The following is a 20,083-nucleotide window of genomic DNA, read 5'->3' on the forward strand; positions in this document are numbered from 1 at the left end:
TCATTGTGAGCAGCTACATTTTATTGCGTACAGTACTGTCAAATGTATACAAAAATAGAATATAAAACGAACGTTTACAGGAAAAAAAAAGTATGTTTAGTGTAGTCGACACTTAGGAAGGAACCCAAACGTTTCCATGAGTGTCAGGAGCCTGACTGTACGGAATGTTCCAGATCCAAGGTTGATCTGTCAACACAAAAAAACAGAAATTAACACTTTTTCTTGTAAAAAAAAAATAATAAAAAAGGGAAATTTTGGGGAATAAGGGACATACCTTTCTCCGAGTAGCATGTCGGTGGTAGGTCAAAAGGCACAGGGAAACCAGAGGACGATGACGAAACAGGAAATGGGTTTTTCTGTACCGTAAACGTCTTCAAGTCCTGCGATAAAACGTCATATTAAATACACAAACTGTAGCGACACGTTTGCGACATATGTGTGTGTGTTCTCACAAAAGCCGAGGGCACGTAGAGGACCCCGAGCTCGTAGGATCGAACCATCACTTGAGTGTTGTTCTTCTCCAGAGCGCCCCACGCCGCTTTGGACAGGTTGGCACTGTTTTCGTGAAAAACATCACAGCAACGACGCCGTTTAATAAGCGTTTCCTGTAGATGGCGTTAATGCCACACCCACCTGGTGACCAGGAACCAGGCCAGCTGAGTGAAGTCTGGTGACAACCTCATGTACGTCTTGATGTGCGGCATGGCGTGAGTCCTACCGGTTGCGTCCGCTTGCCACCGACTGAAAACGCACACACACACATTGATTGTTTAAATGTGTATCAAGGTTATATTATAGAAGCAGTTGTCCAAACTGCAACCCAGGGGCCATTTACGGCCCGTGACTCCTCGGCACATTGTAAAAAAAAAAAAAATTCAATTAAACAAGCATTTTTGAATAATGAAAAAAGGAGTAATCTTACAAGAATAAAGACAAAATATTCAGAGTGAATACACAATATTACACATAAAAAATTGCATTACTTTACAAGCATAATGTTATGAAATGTTTTTTCCTTACATTAATTTTTTTTAAAATTTCGTACCAGTTGAAATATTTGTAAAACTACAGCAAAACAAAATATATAGCTAAAAAGCAAAAGAAAGTTTTGCTGTTTTTATTTTTACAAATATTTCAAAACTTGAAATATTTATAAAAATACATATATAGTTTTTATATATTATTATTATAATAATATATATTATATTATATAATTTTTCCAAACCTTGAAATATTTGTAAAAACCCCCAAAATAAATGTTTTTGATTTTTTTTACAAATATTTCAAAACTTGAAATATTTATAAAAATACATATATATTTTTATATATTATTATAATATATATTATATAATTTTTCCAAACCTTGAAATATTTGTAAAACCCCCCAAAATAAATGTTTTTGATTTTTTTACAAATATTTCAAAACTTGAAATATTTATAAAAATACATAATTTTTAATATATTATTATTATTATATATATATATATAATATTTTTTCAAACCTTGAAATATTTGTAAAAACCCCCAAAATAAATGTTTTTTTTACAAATATTAAAGTTGAAATACTTTTATACATTTTTTAAAAGGAGAGAAAAAAAAGTAATGTAATGTAATGTAAGGAGAGAAAAAAACAAAAAAAAAAGTATGTGATTAGAAATACAAAAAAAAAACATTAAGTAAGGAGAAAGTTAATAATACACTATAATAATTGTGTATATATATATATATATATATATATCTTTATAGTTTTGACATTTTGTCCTAAGTCTTGCATTGGGCAATACCTGTGTGTGAGCTTTGAGAAGGTGAGGAGAACTTACTGGAAGTAAGAGTGGAGCCAAAGTTGCTTCTGAGCTGTCTGGATGCTGTAGGGGAGAGAACCCCCCGCTGGTGGAGGACAAGACGACCGCATATACAATACATATATATAGTCAATGATGATTTCGTCTCAGAACAGGAAGGACGATAAATGTGGGCTAACTCACCAGGATAGCCTTCCAGACTGGTCCTCACGTCTTCCACCGAGGGATACAACTGCAACAAATAGTAATATATATATAATATAATATAATATATAATAGTATCCTTAATGTTATTGGCCCGTGGCACCTTGAAGAAATTAAATAAAAATATGCCTCTCACTGCTACGAAACATAACAGCGGGGCGTCCATTACAAATACTAAATATAATAATATGAGAGTTTCCCCACAAATAAATGAAAACCATGTACTTTACAATATATACGATTCCACCAATCAGGTCATTGACCCCGCCCACCATCTTTTTCAACCAAACATCTGAGAAAGAAATGACTCAAGTAAGGTCTTGACATAAACTATTCATTTTTTCGATATAATTATTCACTATTAAATGAATGGATTCATTGATTATAACAGTAATATTATCTAAGGTGTACCTAATGTAGTGTCCAGTGAGTGCTATTTTTCATGGTTGTTATTCCGCTAATTCAAGTGTGGCGTACCAAGTGAAGGGGCGTGTCGGGCGACAGCGAGGACTTCCCCAGAGTGCCGAGGGTGCACTGGAACTCCCCCGTCAGCCACTTGCTCTTGTCGGCGCCCATGGAGCCGATGCTGGAGAACTGGCCCACCACGGCCCACCGGTCCTCGTCCGGGACGGGGCGGGTGTGCTCGTACAGCAGCTGTGAACGAAGAACGCCAGCAGAGAGACGAGGACATTTGTGGAACGTCTACCATCGATTATGGACGAGAGGATGATGGCCTACCTTCTTCAGCCTCAGGTGGCCCCAGCGCTCCATGTCGGGCCCAACGTACCTGCCAGGGATGGAGCCCACCAAGTACACCCTGACCACACACACACACACACACACACACACACACACACGCTATGTGAGGAAATGTGTGTGTGTGTGTGTGTGTGTGTGTGCAGCATGTCATGCCTCGTCTCGGACAGGTCATGTTCTCCGATCCTCTGTATCCACTCTTCCAGCTCCGGGGCCCGATACGCCGCCAGATACTCCAGGAGGTCTCTCTTGAAGTAGGTGGGCGACTCGCCGGCGGTGTCGCTGCTGCCTTCTGGTAACCGTGGAAACAGAGGACTCATCCACATCCTGGACCGGGAGGAAGGAGACGTTGGGTGTAGGACGATGGTCCAGACCAGGAGGTAAACATTTTGTATATTTCTCACATTAGGACTTTAAAAAAATATTTTTTACTTAGTATTTCAACTTAATCCTACTAAAACATCATATGTTTTCTTTTATTATATATTTTTATTTTATAATTATTATTAATATAATTATATTAATATTATGGCATTATTCTTGTAAAATTGCAACTTTTTTGCCAAATATTTTGACTTGATTCTATGATAAAAATTACAGCTGATATTTACATTTTTTTTTATCTATTTAAATTTGGATTTGACTTTATATTTGGATATTTTTTTTTATTTGAGAATTTCATTTATTGGAGATTTTTTTTAGTATATATTTCTCATAATATTAGTATATAATAATATATTATAAGTAATATAATATTTTTTCTTTAATATTGAAACTCTGCTACTAAAATCTAATTTTGCACTCATAAGTTTATTCCTGGAAAATTGCGAGTTTTTTTCCCCCTCGTTCAAATAACTTTTTTTTTTCTCTGAATATTTTGACTTTATTCTAGTCAAATTACAGCTGTTTTTTTTTTCATTTTATTTTATTTTTTTTTTTTACTTTCTTCCTGTGACTTTATTCTTGTGATATTTGGACTATTATTCTTGTAGTATAACTTTTTTTCTGCCACATAATGTTTCCAAAAAATACAACTTTATTCCCTGTTTTCATTATTTTCCATTGTCATTGTTTTCTATTGTCCTCACAATTTTTCAAAAATGACAACTTCATTTGGTTTAGTATGTTTCCCATAATATTACTTAAAAAAAACAGTTTAATATTTTAACTTTATGCTACAAAAACAACATTATTTTCCCTCATCATAATAGATTTTTAATGTGTATTTATATTTCTATTGGATTAGATTGTATCACTGTTTTACATGAGACCGATGGGAGAATCCATTTGAAAGAAGTGCGGGGGAACCCACCCTTGTGTCTTCTGGTACCAGTCGGCTCGGATGAGGTTGGAGGTCAAGATGATGACTCTGAAGCCTTCGTCGTACCACAGCAGCATCATCTTCCTGCAAACGAGGACCATGCCGCTCAGCGCTTCGAAACCAGGCGAAGGCGAGTGATGAGTTCTTACGTGTGGTGGGTTCCAAAAGCGATATCCAGCTTGGCCTTTTTTTTTTTTTTTCATGAAAAACATCCACATGATGAGTGCATTGAAAAGGATCCAGAAGCGCGTCCGTGAGGCGTGCTGGGCGGCGCGTATACCTGGCAGAAGCGAACGTGAGGGAAGGGCTGAGCCTGCTGCAGAAGCCGAGCCTTGGCCTCACGCTTGTCCCCGTGGACGATGAGGACGGGACGATCCCTGAAGGAAAGACACAAATGTCAGACGGTCCCTTATTCCTATCAGCATCTGGAGACGGTGAGAACTTACCTGAACTCTGCTGGATACTGCTCAACCATCCAGGCGATATCAAAGCAGTAATTAAACTGGGGAAGTACACAGGTATCATCAGTACTGGTAGTACAAAGTACCTCAGTACTGGTACGACTAAGTATTATCCGTACTAGTAGACAGACAAAAGCAGACAGATCCTCTATACGACAGGAGCACACTCTTGTTTTTAAGCATCTACTGCAAAAACGCTAGTCAAAGATCCCCTATAGGAGGAGTACTCTGATGTTTGTAAGGACCTACAGCAAAAATGCTAGTCAAAGATCCTCTATACGACAGGAACACACACTTGTTTTTAAGCATCTACGGCAAAAACGCTATTCAAAAATCCCCTATAGGAGGAGTACTCTGATGTTTGTAAGGACCTACAGCAAAAATGCTAGTCAAAGATCCTCTATATGACAGGACAGCGCTGCTTTTTCTAAGCACCCCAAAATGCCAGTCCAAGATCCTATATTATGATAGCAAAGAGTTCCTTTTCATAATAGAGGATCTTTGCAAAAGGTGAAAGAAACTCTCTGCTGTCATATAGAGGATCTTTGACCAGTGTGCTCTTGTCACTTGGGAGGATCTTGGACTAGTATTTTCGGGTGCTTAAAAACAACAGAGCTGCTCTGCCAAGTGGTCAGTCAAAGATCCTCTATTATGACAGCACAGAGTTCCTGTCATTCTGTTGTTGTTTTCAGGACCTATTGCAAAAACTCCAGTCAAAGATCCTCTATTATGACATCATTGTGGCATGTCATAATTATGACAGGAGGCATGAATATGACATGTCATAATAGAGGATCTTTGACTGGTCACTTGGCAGAGCAACTGTTGTTTTTAAGCACCCAAAAATACTAGTCCAAGATCCTCCAACTGACAATAGCATGCTGGTCAAAGATCCTCTATTATGACAGAGGATAATAGAGGATCTTTGCAAAAGGTGAAAGGAACTCTCTGCTATCATAATATAGGATCTTGGACTGGCATTTTGGGGTGCTTAGAAAAAGCAGCGCTGTCCTGTCATATAGAGGATCTTTGACTCGCATTTTTGCTGTAGGTCCTTACAAAAATCAGAGTACTCCTCCTATAGGGGATCTTTGACTAGCGTTTTTGCAGTAGATGCTTACAAACAAGAGTGTGTTCCTGTCGTATAGAGGATCTTTGACTGCCAAAGCGGTCCTGTCATGTAGAGAATCTCTGACTTGTGGTTTTGGAGTAAGTCCTTAAACAGCAGAGCAGTCTGTCGTATAGAGGATCTTTGACTGCCAAAGCGGTCCTGTCATGTAGAGAATCTCTGACTTGTGGTTTTGGAGTAAGTCCTTAAACAGCAGAGCAGTCTGTCGTATAGAGGATCTTTGTCTAGAAAAGTGCTCCTGTCATATGGAGGATCTTTGACTAGCAAAGTGTTCCTGTCATATAGAGGATCTTTGACGAGCAAAGTGCTCCTGTCATATGGAGGATCTTTGACGAGCAAAGTGCTCCTGTCATATAGAGGATCTTTGACTAGCAAGGTGCTCCTGTCATATAGAGGATCTTTGACTAGCAAAGTGCTCCTGTCATAGAGAGGATCTTTGACTAGCAAAGTGGACCTGCCATATAGAGGATCTTTGACTAGAAAAGTGCTCCTGTCATATAGAGGATCTTTGACTAGCAAAGTGCTCCTGTCATATAGAGGATCTTTGACTAGCAAAGTGCTCCTGTCATAGAGAGGATCTTTGACTAGCAAAGTGGACCTGCCATATAGAGGATCTTTGACTAGAAAAGTGCTCCTGTCATATAGAGGATCTGTGCCGAGACTTTTTGGAGAAGGCCCTTAAAAAGAGCAGAACACTCCTGTCATATAGAGGATCTTTGACTAGACTTTTTGCAGTAGATGTTGCAATCCCACTAAAGTGCAACATTCGAGAGGAGGAGGCTAGCTAGGGTTGCAGGAGGGCTACCTGGTGTCTTTTTAAACGCCAGTTGGCGATTCTAAAAGACAGACTACCCAATGAGAAGATGGGTGTCGTATGTGCGGCCGCTCACCTGAACCGATGCCTTCAAGGTGCCAAACAACGGAGAGAGGATGTCTAAAGAAAAAAAAAAAACAAGAGATCATCTTTCCGATAAACATTTTCCCTTCTAGCTTGTCTTTATAAACATCAAACTCGGCTATTTTCCAGCTTCAGAATCTCAGCGTTTGTATGTGTGAAAGGGGCTGTGTGCGAACGTAAGACTCATCTCGCCTCTGATGTGCAGCGCTCCGCTGTTGTACTTCCTGTCCAGACCCGTCACCTTGTTCAGGTAGAACCTAAAAGTGTCGTCCAGACGAGGAACGCTGGCTTCAAAGAAGTCATCGGGCTCGTCGATGTAGTAGACGCGGCCGTGCGGACTGGGTGGGCGCTCCGTCTCCACCTTGGCTTTCTTACGTTTGGGACTGGCAGGCTTCCTCACCGACGACTCGCTCCTCTTCCTCTTCTCTGCGTCATCGTCATCGCTGTCAGAGAGCGCCCAACCCGCACCGTCCGACGATTCCATCCTCCTCTTTCCCGCCGCAGGCGACTCAAACTTAACTGGGTTGGATTGGTTCCTCGCTGCCTGCTGTCTGGCCTGGGAGCCGACGATCAGGGAAGGTTCCGGTTCTGCTTTCACCTCCACGGGGGCCGTCACGGACACGGTTTTTGGCGCGGAGGATGTGGTGTGGTTGGACTGCGTCGCTTGACGGGGTTTGGATGTCGTCCCCGATGGAGGAAGCTCGTCATCGTCATCCTCGCTGCTGGAGACGCTCCACTTGCCGTGTTGGCTGTCCTGGGACATGCCTGCACACAACTTAATTATCTTCAATGCAGCATCAACAAACAATCCATGCTGAGTAATAATAATAATAATAATAATAATAATAATAATAATAAAAATAAAAACACTAATATCAATGAATAACAACAATATGAGCATTGTCCACCGCAGGTTGTGCATGTAGATTACTCAATATCAATGTCCTGTTGCATTAGAATCCAGAAAATAACAAAATTAAGTTATTGCAATTAAAACGTTGTTATTCAATGGCGACGGTGAACGGATTGGTACGCTAGGAATAAATTAGAAACATAGTTATCGATCTAAAGAAGAAGATTGATACATATTTTACCGCGAGTTGCTGTACAGCAGACAGTTTCCAGTCGATTAAACAAGCTTCCAATAGACAACAGAATAGAAAAGCTGTGCGTTGAGGATATGAGTCCGACTAGAAAAGTCCCCTGCGCAAAAACATTCCGGTGTTGTTTGCAATTCACTAGATGACCGCCAGGAAGCAGTAATGAGCTAGCATCTAAATGAAAGGCGAAGAAGCTACGCACGCTCCTCTTGCCGTGAGTGGTGGCGAGTGTGACGGGTTTGCCTTGGCTCTGTACACTTATTTCGCTAGCTGGCTCTTTGCGATTGACGCCCCCCCCCCTTGGATCTTACACCATGGCGTTAAACCTCATCATCAACGCGAGTAACCCGCCATTAGGTGAGTGGCACATTTAATCTTTTTTTTTTGTATACGTCACTTATCAGCAGGCAACCGGGTGACAGCGAACTAGCCGGCTAGCTAGCTAGCTCGGCAGCTGGTAGCATTGTTACGTGTCAACCTGACAAATGGGTAAAACATGACTAAGAATAGATTTGGTAGCCATTTAACCTCACATGTACTCTGAATCATCTGTAAATTAACATAATTTTCTTAAATGAAAGTGCCCTTTAACTCGGCGTCTATGTAAGTTATTGTGCTAGCAAAATAAAAACACATAATAAAGGCATGGAAACTTGAATTGTATTGGTGGATGCAACATCTCCCAACTTCCGTGTAAGTAAATTATTACTTGTTATGCTTTATATGAATTAAAGTCGGTATTACTTTTTGTGTCTTTCTTCAGTCAGCGTGTGGCTCGTTAAGTACGGGAGCTAACTAGGCAGTTCTCAACTAGCTAGCTTGTCGTCGTGGCATCCAAAAACAATCATAATATTGACCAAAAACACTCAACTACTGCCTCTCGTTGTACTTCAAAATTCCAGATATTGTACTTGCGCGTCCAGAAGGTTGGAGTTAGTCCGAAATGAGACCTAAAGTAGTTTTTTACAAAGTGAAGCATGGGCGGATGTTTTGACATCAAAGTGTTGCGTCAGTTCTTCAACATAGCGTTAAACAACAACGTTTTGTCTTAAATAACTTCCGGGTCACTTGCAATAAACTAATAGGTAAGCGTAATAAAAGCATATATGGTCAGTAATGAGTGTTGATTAAACTACAGGTGTAGATAATTCACTCATTCCGACACAGCGACACTTTGCGTCCGAGGTGGGTATTGCACGCTGATGCAAGACGGTCGAAATAACTTTACAGCTGATGTTGTTTCCGATAATAATTATAATAATAATACAAATAAAATATATATACAAAATAAAATAAAAATAAAATAAATAATAAAAGAATGTAAATTGAATTATAAATTATAAAAAATAAATAAAAGTATATAATAATACAAGCAGAATAGGTAGCAGAATGATTTACAATATAACCAAGCAAAAAGAGAAAAACAGAAGAAATCCTATAAAATGTGCAACAATGTATTTTAAACAATAAAAAAAGAACATAAACACAATAATCAAACCATTAAAATAAATGATAAATTATTAAGAACTACTTTCAGAATTAAAACTGTTCATTTTTTGGCATTGATTTCAGTGCATGAAGTATCTATTTTAGTATCAAGTATTGTCGTACTAAGGCTCAAAAACACTTACAACGCCCAAATGTCTTAAATCAGGGGTCTCAAACTCAATTTACTTGGGGGGCCACTGGAGCTGGGGTCTGGGCGAGACTGGGCCGCATCAGGTTTTCAAAAAATAAATGCATTTATTAAAAACAGAAAAATGAATAAACTTTGCTTTGGTTTCGATTTTCTACAAGAAAAACTCTGATAAAACATTCCACTGTTCTAAATATCTTACTTTTTATTTTTCTACACAAAATAAGATGAAAAATAAATAAACAAATCAAGAATAAAGAAAACCAATCAATCAGTAAAAAATACATAAATATAATAATAACAATAAAACGGCAAATAATAAAAACTTAAGAAACCAGATATAGTTGGTGGGTAGACAAATTATTTTTTTCAGATTAAAATGAACAAAGCATTATTAGAGCCCTGTAGACATGACAAAACACGACTATAGTCACATTTATACTTTTTTTATTTACATATTGCGCAACTGCACGGTCTTGAGACACATGCTAACTCGCAAACTAGAGAGCTAGCGACCTAAACGGTAGCCTTCAAGTTATTTCCTTTAAACTTAAATAGCCAAAAACTTACCACTTCCACACGGAGAGGGAGGATAACTATTAACAGTTATTTAACCTTTAACATGAACATTAATCAAACGCAATAATTTTTTCTGGGTACATGATACCATACAGCATCCATATCAAACTTGCGCGGGCCGCACTAACATTAAACTTTCATATGAAGGCAGGGGCCTCAAACTAGTGTCCTACAGACCACATTTTGCCCGTGGGCCGCGTGTTTGAGACCCCTGCCATACAGCATCCATATCAAACTTGCGCGGGCCGCACTAACATTAAACTTTCATATGAAGGCGGGGGCCTCAAACTAGTGTCATGCGGGCCACATTTGGCCCGCGGGCCGCGTGTTTGAGACCCCTGCCATACAGCATCCATATCAAACTTGCGCGGGCCGCACTAACATTAAACTTTCATATCAAGGCGGGGGGCCTCAAACTAGTGTCCTGCGGGCCACATTTGGCCCGCGGGCCGCATGTTTGAGACCCCCTGTCTTAAATGATCCAAACAATTACAATGCCAAAAGGTTCATCTCATTCGCGACATTTGTGCTATTTATGAAATATTCCCGTTTTTTTTCCACAATGCATTTTCCTGTAGCATAAATTCTCATTGTAAGTCATTGAACCAGCAAATGTATAAATTTCAGATTCAAACCATTCCAAAAATTCCCATTTTGAAATTTCCCAGGCCACTTTTTGCAAGTTTAACCAAAATGGCGGACATCTGACGTCATTCGCCGAAGTGACCGGAGCCGCTTGAGTTTGTCGTTTTCATGGCGTTGTCTCCTCTCGTCTCTCCCAGGAGCTCTCCTGACCGCCGAGCATGTGAAAGGAAGCGTGCAGCTGTCCGTGGAGGAAGGCAAAGACACCCGCCTGCATGTGTCAGAGTGAGTGGACACAATATGTCCGCCATTACGAGACGCGTGCAACATCCTTGTCTTTCTCGCAGTGGCATCCAGTTCAACGACGCCAACTCCATCAGCCGCTACCTGGCACGGGTGGCGCCCGCGCTGGGCCTCTACGGAGCCACCATGATGGAGCAGACTGAGGTGTGTGTGTGGAGGATTTGCATCCCCGTGTGGGGGCGGGGTTTCTTTCATCGTGTGTGTTTGCGTACGCAGGTGGACCACTGGCTGGAGTTCAGCGCCCGTCGTCTTTGCGGTCAGCCTGACTTGGGGGCGGCTCTGGCCGAGCTGGATAAGACCCTGTCGCTGAGAACATTCCTGGTGGGGCATGCCCTCACCCTGGCCGACTTGTCTGTGTGGGCCGCCCTCAAAAGTCGGTATCCTGATGGGTTCATCGTTTTTCAAACGTGTCCTTAAAACGTGACGCTGGTTTTTTTCCCACACCAGGTCACGCCGACTGGTCCAACCAGAACAAAACCTTCAGCCATGTACGTCGCTGGTTCTTTTTCCTGAGCTCTCAGGTCCCCTTCACTGCCTTGGATAACAAATACACCAGCATGAAAGCTCCGCCCACCAGGTCCACTGTAAGTCACCGTTATGATTGATTGACAGTTGTTGTTTTTTTTACATGACATGCCCTATTCCATCTTGGAAATATTCACATTTTTGAAAAAGTTTGTGAAAAAAGGATAACAAATTTATTTAATTAGCGATCTAAATTAAAAAATTTAATTTTATTTCTATGGTCCCCGAGACGCACTTTGGACACCAATGTTAGTAAACATAAAAAAAAAAGACATAAAATAGTCTCACATGTTAGCATTGGGAGAATATCTTATGTTCTTTTATTGTGTTGTATTTGCATTTGACTGGGCTGCACGGTGGTCGAGTGGTTAGTGCGCAGGCCTCACAGCTAGGAGACCAGGGTTCAATTTCACCCTCGGCCATTTATACTGGTTCATGTTTGAATATTTCTCAAGCGTTGCAATGCTGTCCCTGCCAACCAGAGGGAGGCTGACGTCACCGCAGTGGCCGATACGTTGCTCCGACGCACTACAGCAAAACTTTAAATTTATACTGGTACATGTTTGGATATGGGTGGCACGGCGATCGAGTGGTTAGCGCGCAGACTAGGAGACCAGGGTTCAATTCCACCCTCGGCCATCTCTGTGTGGAGTTTGCATGTTCTCCCCGTGCATGCGTGGGTTTTCTCCGGGTACTCCGGTTTCCTCCCACATTCTAAAAACATGCTAGGTTAATTAGCGACTCCAATTTGGTTGTTATGGGTAATATTCCTATCAAGTCCACATACGGTGCATGTACATGTTTTTGTTGCGATAAAAATGCACACTTTTTATTTGTACGTCCCAGAAAAGAGGGTCTGAGACTCTATTTTGTGGCCCCTGACTTGTCATCCGGGATATAAACATTTTTTTCCTAAAAATTCTCACTTTTTTCACATTTTTTGGTCACATTTTGACCATTTGAAAATTGGAAAATTGGCAATTCTGCAATTCCTTTAAAATATTTCATATCTCGCTGGTTAGCACGCAGACCTCACAGCTAGGAGAACAGGGTTCAATTCCACCCTCGGCCATCTCTGTGTGGAGTTTGCATGTTCTCCCCGTGCATGTGTGGGTTTTGTCCTGGTACTCCGGTTTCCTCCCACATTCCAAAAACATGCTAGGTTAATTAGCGACTCCAAATTGTCCATAGGTATGAATGTGAGTGTGAATGGTTGTTTGTCTATATGTGCCCTGTGCATGGCAGGCCACCAGTCCAGGGTGTACCCCGCCTCTCGCCCAAAGACTGGGATAGGCTCCAGCACCCCCCGCGACCCTCGTGAAGAAAAGCGGTAGAAAATGAATGAATGAATGAATAAAGTTATGTTATATGGAGCATTATTGCCGCTTTTTCAGAAGGCTTCAGAGTCGGAATAGCTGTATCTTTTTATCTGTTTTTATATCTTTAGAACACACAGAAAAAAGAACGATGTGTTCATGTCTCACATAATTTAATTAATTAATTATAAATAATTACAACGTTATGTTATATGGAGCATTATTGGCGCTTTTTTGAGGCTTTTTCAGAAGTAGCGTCCCTACGCCGATGTGTTGATGAACTCATGTCTGTCCTTCTCGGCAGTCAGAGGTGAAGGAGAAAAAGGCAGACCTCGGAAAGTTTGTGGATTTACCTGGAGCCGAGATGGGCAAGGTGGTGGTTCGATTCCCTCCCGAAGCCAGCGGGTGAGCATCGCTAAACACAGCAGTAATATCTTCTTTTTTTTCCTCCCTCGTGGAGCTCAATTTGCAAGCCCTTGTTTGCCGTCAGGTATCTGCATATCGGCCACGCCAAGGCCGCTCTGCTCAACCAGCACTACCAGGTCACCTTCAAAGGCAAGCTCATCATGCGCTTTGACGACACCAACCCCGAGAAGGAGAAGGAGGACTTTGAGAAGGTGAGAAAACGTGTTGTATTGAAAGAACATACCAAAAGTCCTCCATGAGGAGCATTTTTATTGTGCTGGGTGATAGGCCGTATTATATAAAGTCAATTCGGGACGGGTGATCCTGGAGGACACGACTATAGTCACATTTATACTTTTTTTTATTTACAACATATTGCGCAACTGCAGGGCCTTGAGACACATGCTAACTCGCAAACTAGAGAGCTAGCGACCTAAACGGTAGCCTTCAAGTTATTTCCTTTAAACGTAAATAACCAAAAACCTACCACATCCACACGGATAGGGAGGATAACTATTAACAGTTATTTAACCTTTAACATGAACATTAATCAAACGTAATAATTTTTTCTGGGTACATGATACCATACGTTTTTTTTTCTCATCTCGTCCTGTGCGTCCCTGTGCCAAGGTGATCCTGGAGGACGTTGCCATGCTGCAGATCCAACCGGACCAGTTCACCTACACCAGCGACCATTTTGCCGTCATCATGCAGCTGGGCGAGCAGATGCTGAGAGAGGGCAAGGCCTACATCGACGACACGCCTCCCGAGCAGATGAAGCAGGAGCGAGAGCAGCGAGTGGAGTCCAAGTGCAGGAGTAACTGTACGATGGCGACACACACATACACACACGCCGCTTCTTCAAACTTCAATCAAACTTTATTTGTAGAGCACTTTTCATACATTAGAATGTAGCACAAAGTGCTTTACATGTAAAAAAAAAAAAAAAAAAGAAAGACAACAACAAGACACACACACACACATAAGAGTACAGAGGAACCAGTTCAGGAAGCGCTGCCATCTGCGCTGGGGGGCCGCCCACGGCCCAGGCCATGAGGCCGCAACTCAGGGGGGCCACCACACAACAGGTAGGCAGGGGACCCGTAGCGCTGCAGTGGGGCACCGCCACATAGTTCCCAGCCACCCCAGTCGGTAAGCCCCACAAGAGGAGACACCCCACTGAGGAAACACTGGATATATGGGATAAGAAATATAAAAACAAAAAATAAGAATATAGAAATAAACATAAAAAAACATAAAAGTAAAATATATAAGAACATTCATTAAAACTAAAACAAATCAAGATCAATCAGTAATAAATAAATATAATAATAATAAAACGGCAAATAATAAAAACTTAAGAAACCACATATAGTTGGTGGGTAGACAAATTATTTTTTTCAGATTAAAATGAACAAAGCATTATTAGAGCCCTGTAGACATGACAAAACACGACTATAGTCACATTTATACTCTTTTTATTTACAACATATTGCGCAACTGCAGGGTCTTGAGACACATGCTAACTCGCAAACTAGAGCGCTAGCGACCTAAACGGTAGCCTCCAAGTTATTTCCTTTAAACTTAAATAGCCAAAAACTTACCACTTCCACACGGATAGGGAGGACAACTATTAAGTTATTTAACCTTTAACATGAACATTAATCAAACGTAATAATTTTTTCTGGGTACATGATACCATACAGCATCCATATCAAACTTGCGCGGGCCGCACTAACATTAAACTTTCATATCAAGATGGGGGCCTCAAACTAGTGTCCTGCAGGCCACATTTGGCTGCAGGCCGCACGTTTGAGACCCCTGTCTTAAATGATCCAAACAATTAACGCCAAAAGGTTAATCTCATTCGCGACATTTGTGCTATTTATGAAATATTCCCGTTTTTTTTTTTCACAATCCTGCATTTTCCTGTAGCATAAATTCTCATTGTAAGTCATTGGACCAAATGTGTACATTTCAGATTCAAACCATTCCAAAATTCCCATATTGGAATTTTCCAGGCCCCATTTGGCCCGCGGGCTGCATGTTTGAGACCCCTGCCATACAGCATCCATATCAAACTTGCGCGGGCCGCACTAACATTAAACTTTCATATCAAGGCGGGGGCCTCAAACTAGTTTCCTGCGGGCCACAATTGGCCCGCGGGCCGCATGTTTGAGACCCCTGCCCGAAGTCATTTAAAAACGATTAAGAGAATCTTAAAATGGATCTTATTGTTGAATCGGAACGTCTCCCACAGTCAATTTTTCTCTCCCCATGCAGCCGTGGAGCAGAACATGAAGATGTGGTCGGAGATGAAGGCCGGCAGCGAGTTGGGCCAGTCCTGCTGCATGAGAGCCAAGATCGACATGAACTCCAACAATGGCTGCCTGAGGGACCCCACCCTGTACCGCTGCAAGAACGCCCCCCACCCTCGCACGGGAAACGCCTACAAGTAAAGTCGGACAACAAAACTATCCACTGTATTGAATATGATATTATGATATTATGATATTATCGCTCCTCCGGCAGAGTCTACCCAACGTACGACTTTGCCTGCCCCATCGTGGACAGCAGGGAGAACGTCACCCACGCTCTCAGGACCACCGAGTACCACGACCGCGACGAGCAGTACTACTGGATCATCAACGCCCTCGGCATCAGGAAGCCGTACATCTGGGAATACTCCCGACTCAACCTCAACAACACGGTGCTCTCCAAGAGGAAGCTTACCTGGTTTGTGGAGGAAGGCTACGTTGACGGATGGTAAGTTTTGCTTTCCGTCTTGACGCGCTTGCAGTGCTGATCCGTACACGGCGCCGTGTCATTTGTGACGCCCTCAGGGACGACCCTCGCTTCCCGACCGTCAGAGGCGTCCTGAGGAGAGGGATGACCGTGGAGGGGCTCAGGCAGTTCATAGCAGCACAGGTATGTTGCACCTAAAGCACCTGATAGGACACACCTAGTATCCCGCCTGGGAACGCCGCTTTTAAAACGCCTCCAAAAACATAAAACATTCCACTGTTCTCAAATATCTTAATTTTTATTTTTCTACACAAAATAAGAAATAAATAAACAAATCAAGAATAAAGAAAATCAATCAATCAGTAATAAATAAACAATAATAATAATAAAACGACAAATAATAAAAACTTAAGAAACCACATATAGTTGGTGGGTAGACAAATTATTTTTTTCAGATTAAAATGAACAAAGCATTATTAGAGCCCTGTAGACATGACAAAACACGACTATAGTCACATTTATACTCTTTTTATTTACAACATATTGCGCAACTGCAGGGTCTTGAGACACATGCTAACTCGCAAACTAGCGAGAGCTAGCGACCTAAACGGTAGCCTTCAAGTTATTTCCTTTAAACTTAAAATAGCCAAAAACTTACCACTTCCACACGGATAGGGAGGACAACTATTAACAGTCATTTAACCTTTAACATGAACATTAATCAAACGTAAGAATTTTTTCTGGGTACATGATACCATACAGCATCCATATCAAATTTGCGCGGGCCGCACTAACATTAAACTTTCATATCAAGGCGGGGGCCTCAAACTAGTGTCCTGCGGGCCACATTTGGCCTGCGGGCCGCGTGTTTGAGACCCCTGGTTTAATGGTTATACGCTAGTGGCATGAGGCATTGTGAGCGAGCGTGTGCTGAAGCTAGTCGCAAGCCAGCTAGTAGCTAACTGGTGTGGCGAGGTGTACTATAGCGGTAACGTAGTTCTTGGGCGTAACAATGTTCATAACAATAATTATAACGTTGTTATGTCATATGGAGCATTATTGCTGCTTTTTTGGAGGCTTCAGAGTCGAAATAGCTGCATCTTTTTATCTGTTTTTATATCTTTAGAACACACAGAAAAAAGAACAATGTGTTTATGTCTTACATAATTTAATTTAATTATAAATAATTATAACTTTATGTTATATGGAGCATTATTGCAGCTTTTTTGGAGGCTTTTTCAGAAGGCTTCAGAGTCTGAATAGCTGCATCTTTTTATCTGTTTTTATATCTTTAGAACACACATGTCTCACATAATTTAATTAATTATAAATAATAATTTACAATATAAATTAATATAAAAATTAATATAAATAATAATAATATATTATATATAAATATATAAATTATTATAATAATATTTTATTTTATTTATTCATAATTATTATTATAAATAACCTTTTCCTTTTTAAAAGAGCCAACACAGTATTAGACTGGCAATGCGGTTGCACTCCGAGCCTGTAGGTGGCAGTCATTTTTTTTTTTTGCTGGATCTGCTGAGTTATGACTCCACTATTCCCTCATGAACATGCAACTGAAAAATTTAAGCCATTACTGCAAAAAAAAAAATGCAAATAAATTCCTCGGTTTGCAGGGTGGTTCCAGGTCGGTGGTGAACATGGAGTGGGACAAGATCTGGTCCTTCAATAAAAAGGTACACTTTCCATCCTTTCCATTTAACACCATCGTAGCACAAAAGGAGAATTCCGAGGCGGATTATTTGAGGTTGCTGAACAAGAATAGAAATGGAGGCTGTCATTCATGTCAAAGCCTGCCGGTGACGCGTTGAGACAGGATCCTTTGGCTTCTCTGCAAGCATGCCTTCCACTGCGTCTCCACCGCTGCTATCTTTCACCGAGCTTCCTGTCTCATCACTTTTTTTTTTTTTTATCTCATCCACACACTCATTTCATACTTGTGTGCTACATGTTATTGCTGCTCGCTTCATACTCAAGTCCAGATGCTTCAAAGTGATAAATAGGCCTCAACGTCATATGATATGCAGAACAACTAAAGTACTCAGTGCATGTAATTGCTACTGAATAGTTCTATTATTGCCCTGCGTATCATACGTGTTGTTGTTTTTTTTCCTGTCATTTTCATATCTTAACAACTGGTGTGTCACAAGATCTGTTGTCGCCACATCTCCCGAGAATAAAACCTGACAAGATTTCCTGCAACAAATCAATCAATCACGCCACAAATTAAATTGAAGTGGATCATGTTGCTGGTCACTCTATATCAGGGGTCTCAAACTCAATTTACTTGGCCACTGGAGCTCGGGTCTGGGTGAGACTGGGCCGCATCAGGTTTTCCAAAAAAAAATAAAAATCATTTATTAAAAACAATTTTTTTTTTTTAAACTTTGCTTTGGTTCCAATTTTCTACAAGAAAAGCTCTGATAAAACATTCCACTGTTCTCAAATATCTTACTTTTTATTTTTCTACACAAAATAAGATGAAAAATAAATAAACAAATCAAGAATAAAGACAATCAATCAATCAGTAATAAATAAATATAATAATAATAATAATAAAATGGCAAATAATAAAAACTTAAGAAACCACATATAGTTGGTGGGTAGACAAATTATTTTTTTCAGATTAAAATTATTCTTAAAAAAAACACGACTATAGTCACCTTTATACTCTTTTTATTTACAACATATTGCGCAATTGCAGGGTCTTGAGACACATGCTAACTCGCAAACTAGAGAGCTAGCGACCTAAACGGTAGCCTTCAAGTTATTTCCTTTCAACTTAAATAGCCAAAAACTTACCACTTCCACACGGATAGGGAGGATAACTATTAACAGTTATTTAACCTTTAACATGAACATTAATCAAACGTAATAATTTTTTCTGGGTACATGATACCATACAGCATCCATATCGAACTTGCGCGGGCCGCACTAACATTAAACTTTCATATCAAGGCGGGGGCCTCAAACTAGTGTCCTGCGGGCCACATTTGGCCCGCGGGCCGTGTGTTTGAGACCCCTGCTTTATATTGATGCGTGCTAGTGTGTTTGTTTTCCTCGTCTCTCGCCTCCACACGGGCAGGAAGAGGGTTTGCTCTGCATTGGTACAGCAAGTAGACGCGTCATAGAACAACGGCGAACAGAATGAGACCGGGCATACAGTCACTTTGTCTCAGTGTGGGGGGGGGGGGCAGGGCTGCTAGAATGCATATGCAGCAAAACAGTGTATAGCTTGAGGAGCTATACAAGGTAATGTAGTAGAAGTTAGGAAGGAAACGGGTGCTTCCACAGTTCCCACAGGGAAATATTAATAGTAGAAATATATAAAAGGCAACCAGACACCCACCCAGTTTCCTCATCTGGGGGAAAAAAATACTCATAATACACATGGCGATCCAGAGCCTTCGCCTCTATAGTCAACACTCACTGAGATGTTTGGTGGCCGAAGTCAATACAGCAAATACAACAGAACAGTGCAAAAATAGTGTGCATGTCTTTCATTCATTCATTCATTTTCAACGCTTATCCTAACGAGGGTCGCGGGGGGTGCTGGCGTTTATCCCAGTTGTCTTCGGGCGAGCCAGCCAATCACAGGGCACATATAGACAAACAACCTTTCACACTCACATTCATACCTATGGACAATTTGGAGTCGCTAATTAACCTAGCATGTTTTTTTCGGAATGTGGGAGGAAACCGGAGTACCCGGAGAAAACCCACGCATGCACGGGGGAGAACATGCAAACTCCACACAGAGGGTGGAATTGAACTCGGGTCTCCTAGCTGTGAGGCCTGCGCGCTAACCACTTGTTTGCCGTGCAGTCTTATAATTCTGTCTTTTGGGCGAGAGGCGGGGTACACCCTTTGACTGGTGGCCAGCCAATCACAGGGCACCTATAGACAAACAACCATTCACACTCACATTCATACCTATGGACAATTTGGAGTCGCTAATTAACCTAGCATGTTTTTGGAATGTGGGAGGAAACCGGAGTACCCGGAGAAAACCCACGCATGCACGGGGAGAACATGCAAACTCCACACAGAGATGACCGAGGGTGGAATTGAACTCGGGTCTCCTAGCTGTGAGGCCTGCGCGCTAACCACTTGTTTACCGTGCAGTCTTATAATTGTTTATTTCTTTTGGAATTAAATACATAAAAGAAATGCTGCTCTTTAATACAGTTGAATAGCCAGCATTTCAGGAAATGCTGCAAATGTTATTCCACACTCATTGCCAATACTCATTCTGAAATTTCCCCCCCCAGGCCAAATTTTTATG

At 41.1% G+C, this 20,083-nt stretch overlaps 2 protein-coding genes across 10 annotated transcripts in view; one reads left to right on the forward strand and one right to left on the reverse strand.

Moving 5' to 3' along the window:
- On the reverse strand, positions 1-8,748 carry tdp1 (tyrosyl-DNA phosphodiesterase 1). 8 transcript variants are annotated; one of them, XM_058078833.1, is made up of 16 exons: positions 8,416-8,748; positions 6,764-7,336; positions 6,564-6,607; positions 4,530-4,585; positions 4,364-4,460; positions 4,233-4,267; positions 4,075-4,167; positions 2,919-3,089; positions 2,745-2,823; positions 2,484-2,660; positions 1,986-2,034; positions 1,821-1,887; positions 634-741; positions 453-555; positions 275-380; positions 1-186 (listed from the first exon to the last, which is right to left on the reverse strand). In XM_058078833.1, the coding sequence occupies exons 2-16, from the start codon at positions 7,332-7,334 to the stop codon at positions 113-115; spliced, it is 1,830 nt and encodes a 609-aa protein (XP_057934816.1). In that variant the 5' UTR covers positions 7,335-7,336; positions 8,416-8,748; the 3' UTR covers positions 1-112. The 8 variants fall into 8 exon arrangements, with proteins under 8 accessions (XP_057934816.1, XP_057934817.1, XP_057934813.1 ...); XM_058078834.1 differs by having other exon boundaries at positions 6,764-7,346; XM_058078830.1 differs by having other exon boundaries at positions 6,764-7,346; positions 7,666-8,748.
- The window catches only part of eprs1 (glutamyl-prolyl-tRNA synthetase 1), a 24,359-nt gene continuing 12,141 nt past the window's right edge, over positions 7,866-20,083 (forward strand). For both annotated transcript variants that reach the window (XM_058078802.1, XM_058078803.1), the window contains exons 1-12: positions 7,866-8,028; positions 10,669-10,753; positions 10,816-10,915; positions 10,988-11,144; positions 11,219-11,355; positions 12,917-13,017; positions 13,103-13,229; positions 13,648-13,840; positions 15,301-15,472; positions 15,550-15,783; positions 15,861-15,945; positions 17,415-17,474. In XM_058078802.1, coding sequence (XP_057934785.1) covers positions 7,986-8,028; positions 10,669-10,753; positions 10,816-10,915; positions 10,988-11,144; positions 11,219-11,355; positions 12,917-13,017; positions 13,103-13,229; positions 13,648-13,840; positions 15,301-15,472; positions 15,550-15,783; positions 15,861-15,945; positions 17,415-17,474 — 1,494 coding nt within the window. In that variant the 5' untranslated portion in view covers positions 7,866-7,985. The remainder of the gene's footprint in view (positions 8,029-10,668; positions 10,754-10,815; positions 10,916-10,987; positions 11,145-11,218; positions 11,356-12,916; positions 13,018-13,102; positions 13,230-13,647; positions 13,841-15,300; positions 15,473-15,549; positions 15,784-15,860; positions 15,946-17,414; positions 17,475-20,083) is intronic.

Source organism: Doryrhamphus excisus, chromosome 7, assembly GCF_030265055.1.
Source record: "Doryrhamphus excisus isolate RoL2022-K1 chromosome 7, RoL_Dexc_1.0, whole genome shotgun sequence".
Classification (NCBI taxonomy): Eukaryota; Metazoa; Chordata; class Actinopteri; order Syngnathiformes; family Syngnathidae; genus Doryrhamphus; species Doryrhamphus excisus.

Coding starts and splice junctions, on each gene's coding strand:
- tdp1 (XM_058078828.1), bottom strand. CDS start 7,493: ATGCACAACCTGCGGTGGACAATGCTCATATTGTTGTTATTCATTGAT. Junction 4,461..4,529: donor CAGTATCCAGCAGAGTTCAG/GTAAGTTCTCAC, acceptor TCTTTCCTTCAG/GGATCGTCCCGTCCTCATCG. Junction 381..452: donor TCTACGTGCCCTCGGCTTTT/GTGAGAACACAC, acceptor GTTTTATCGCAG/GACTTGAAGACGTTTACGGT.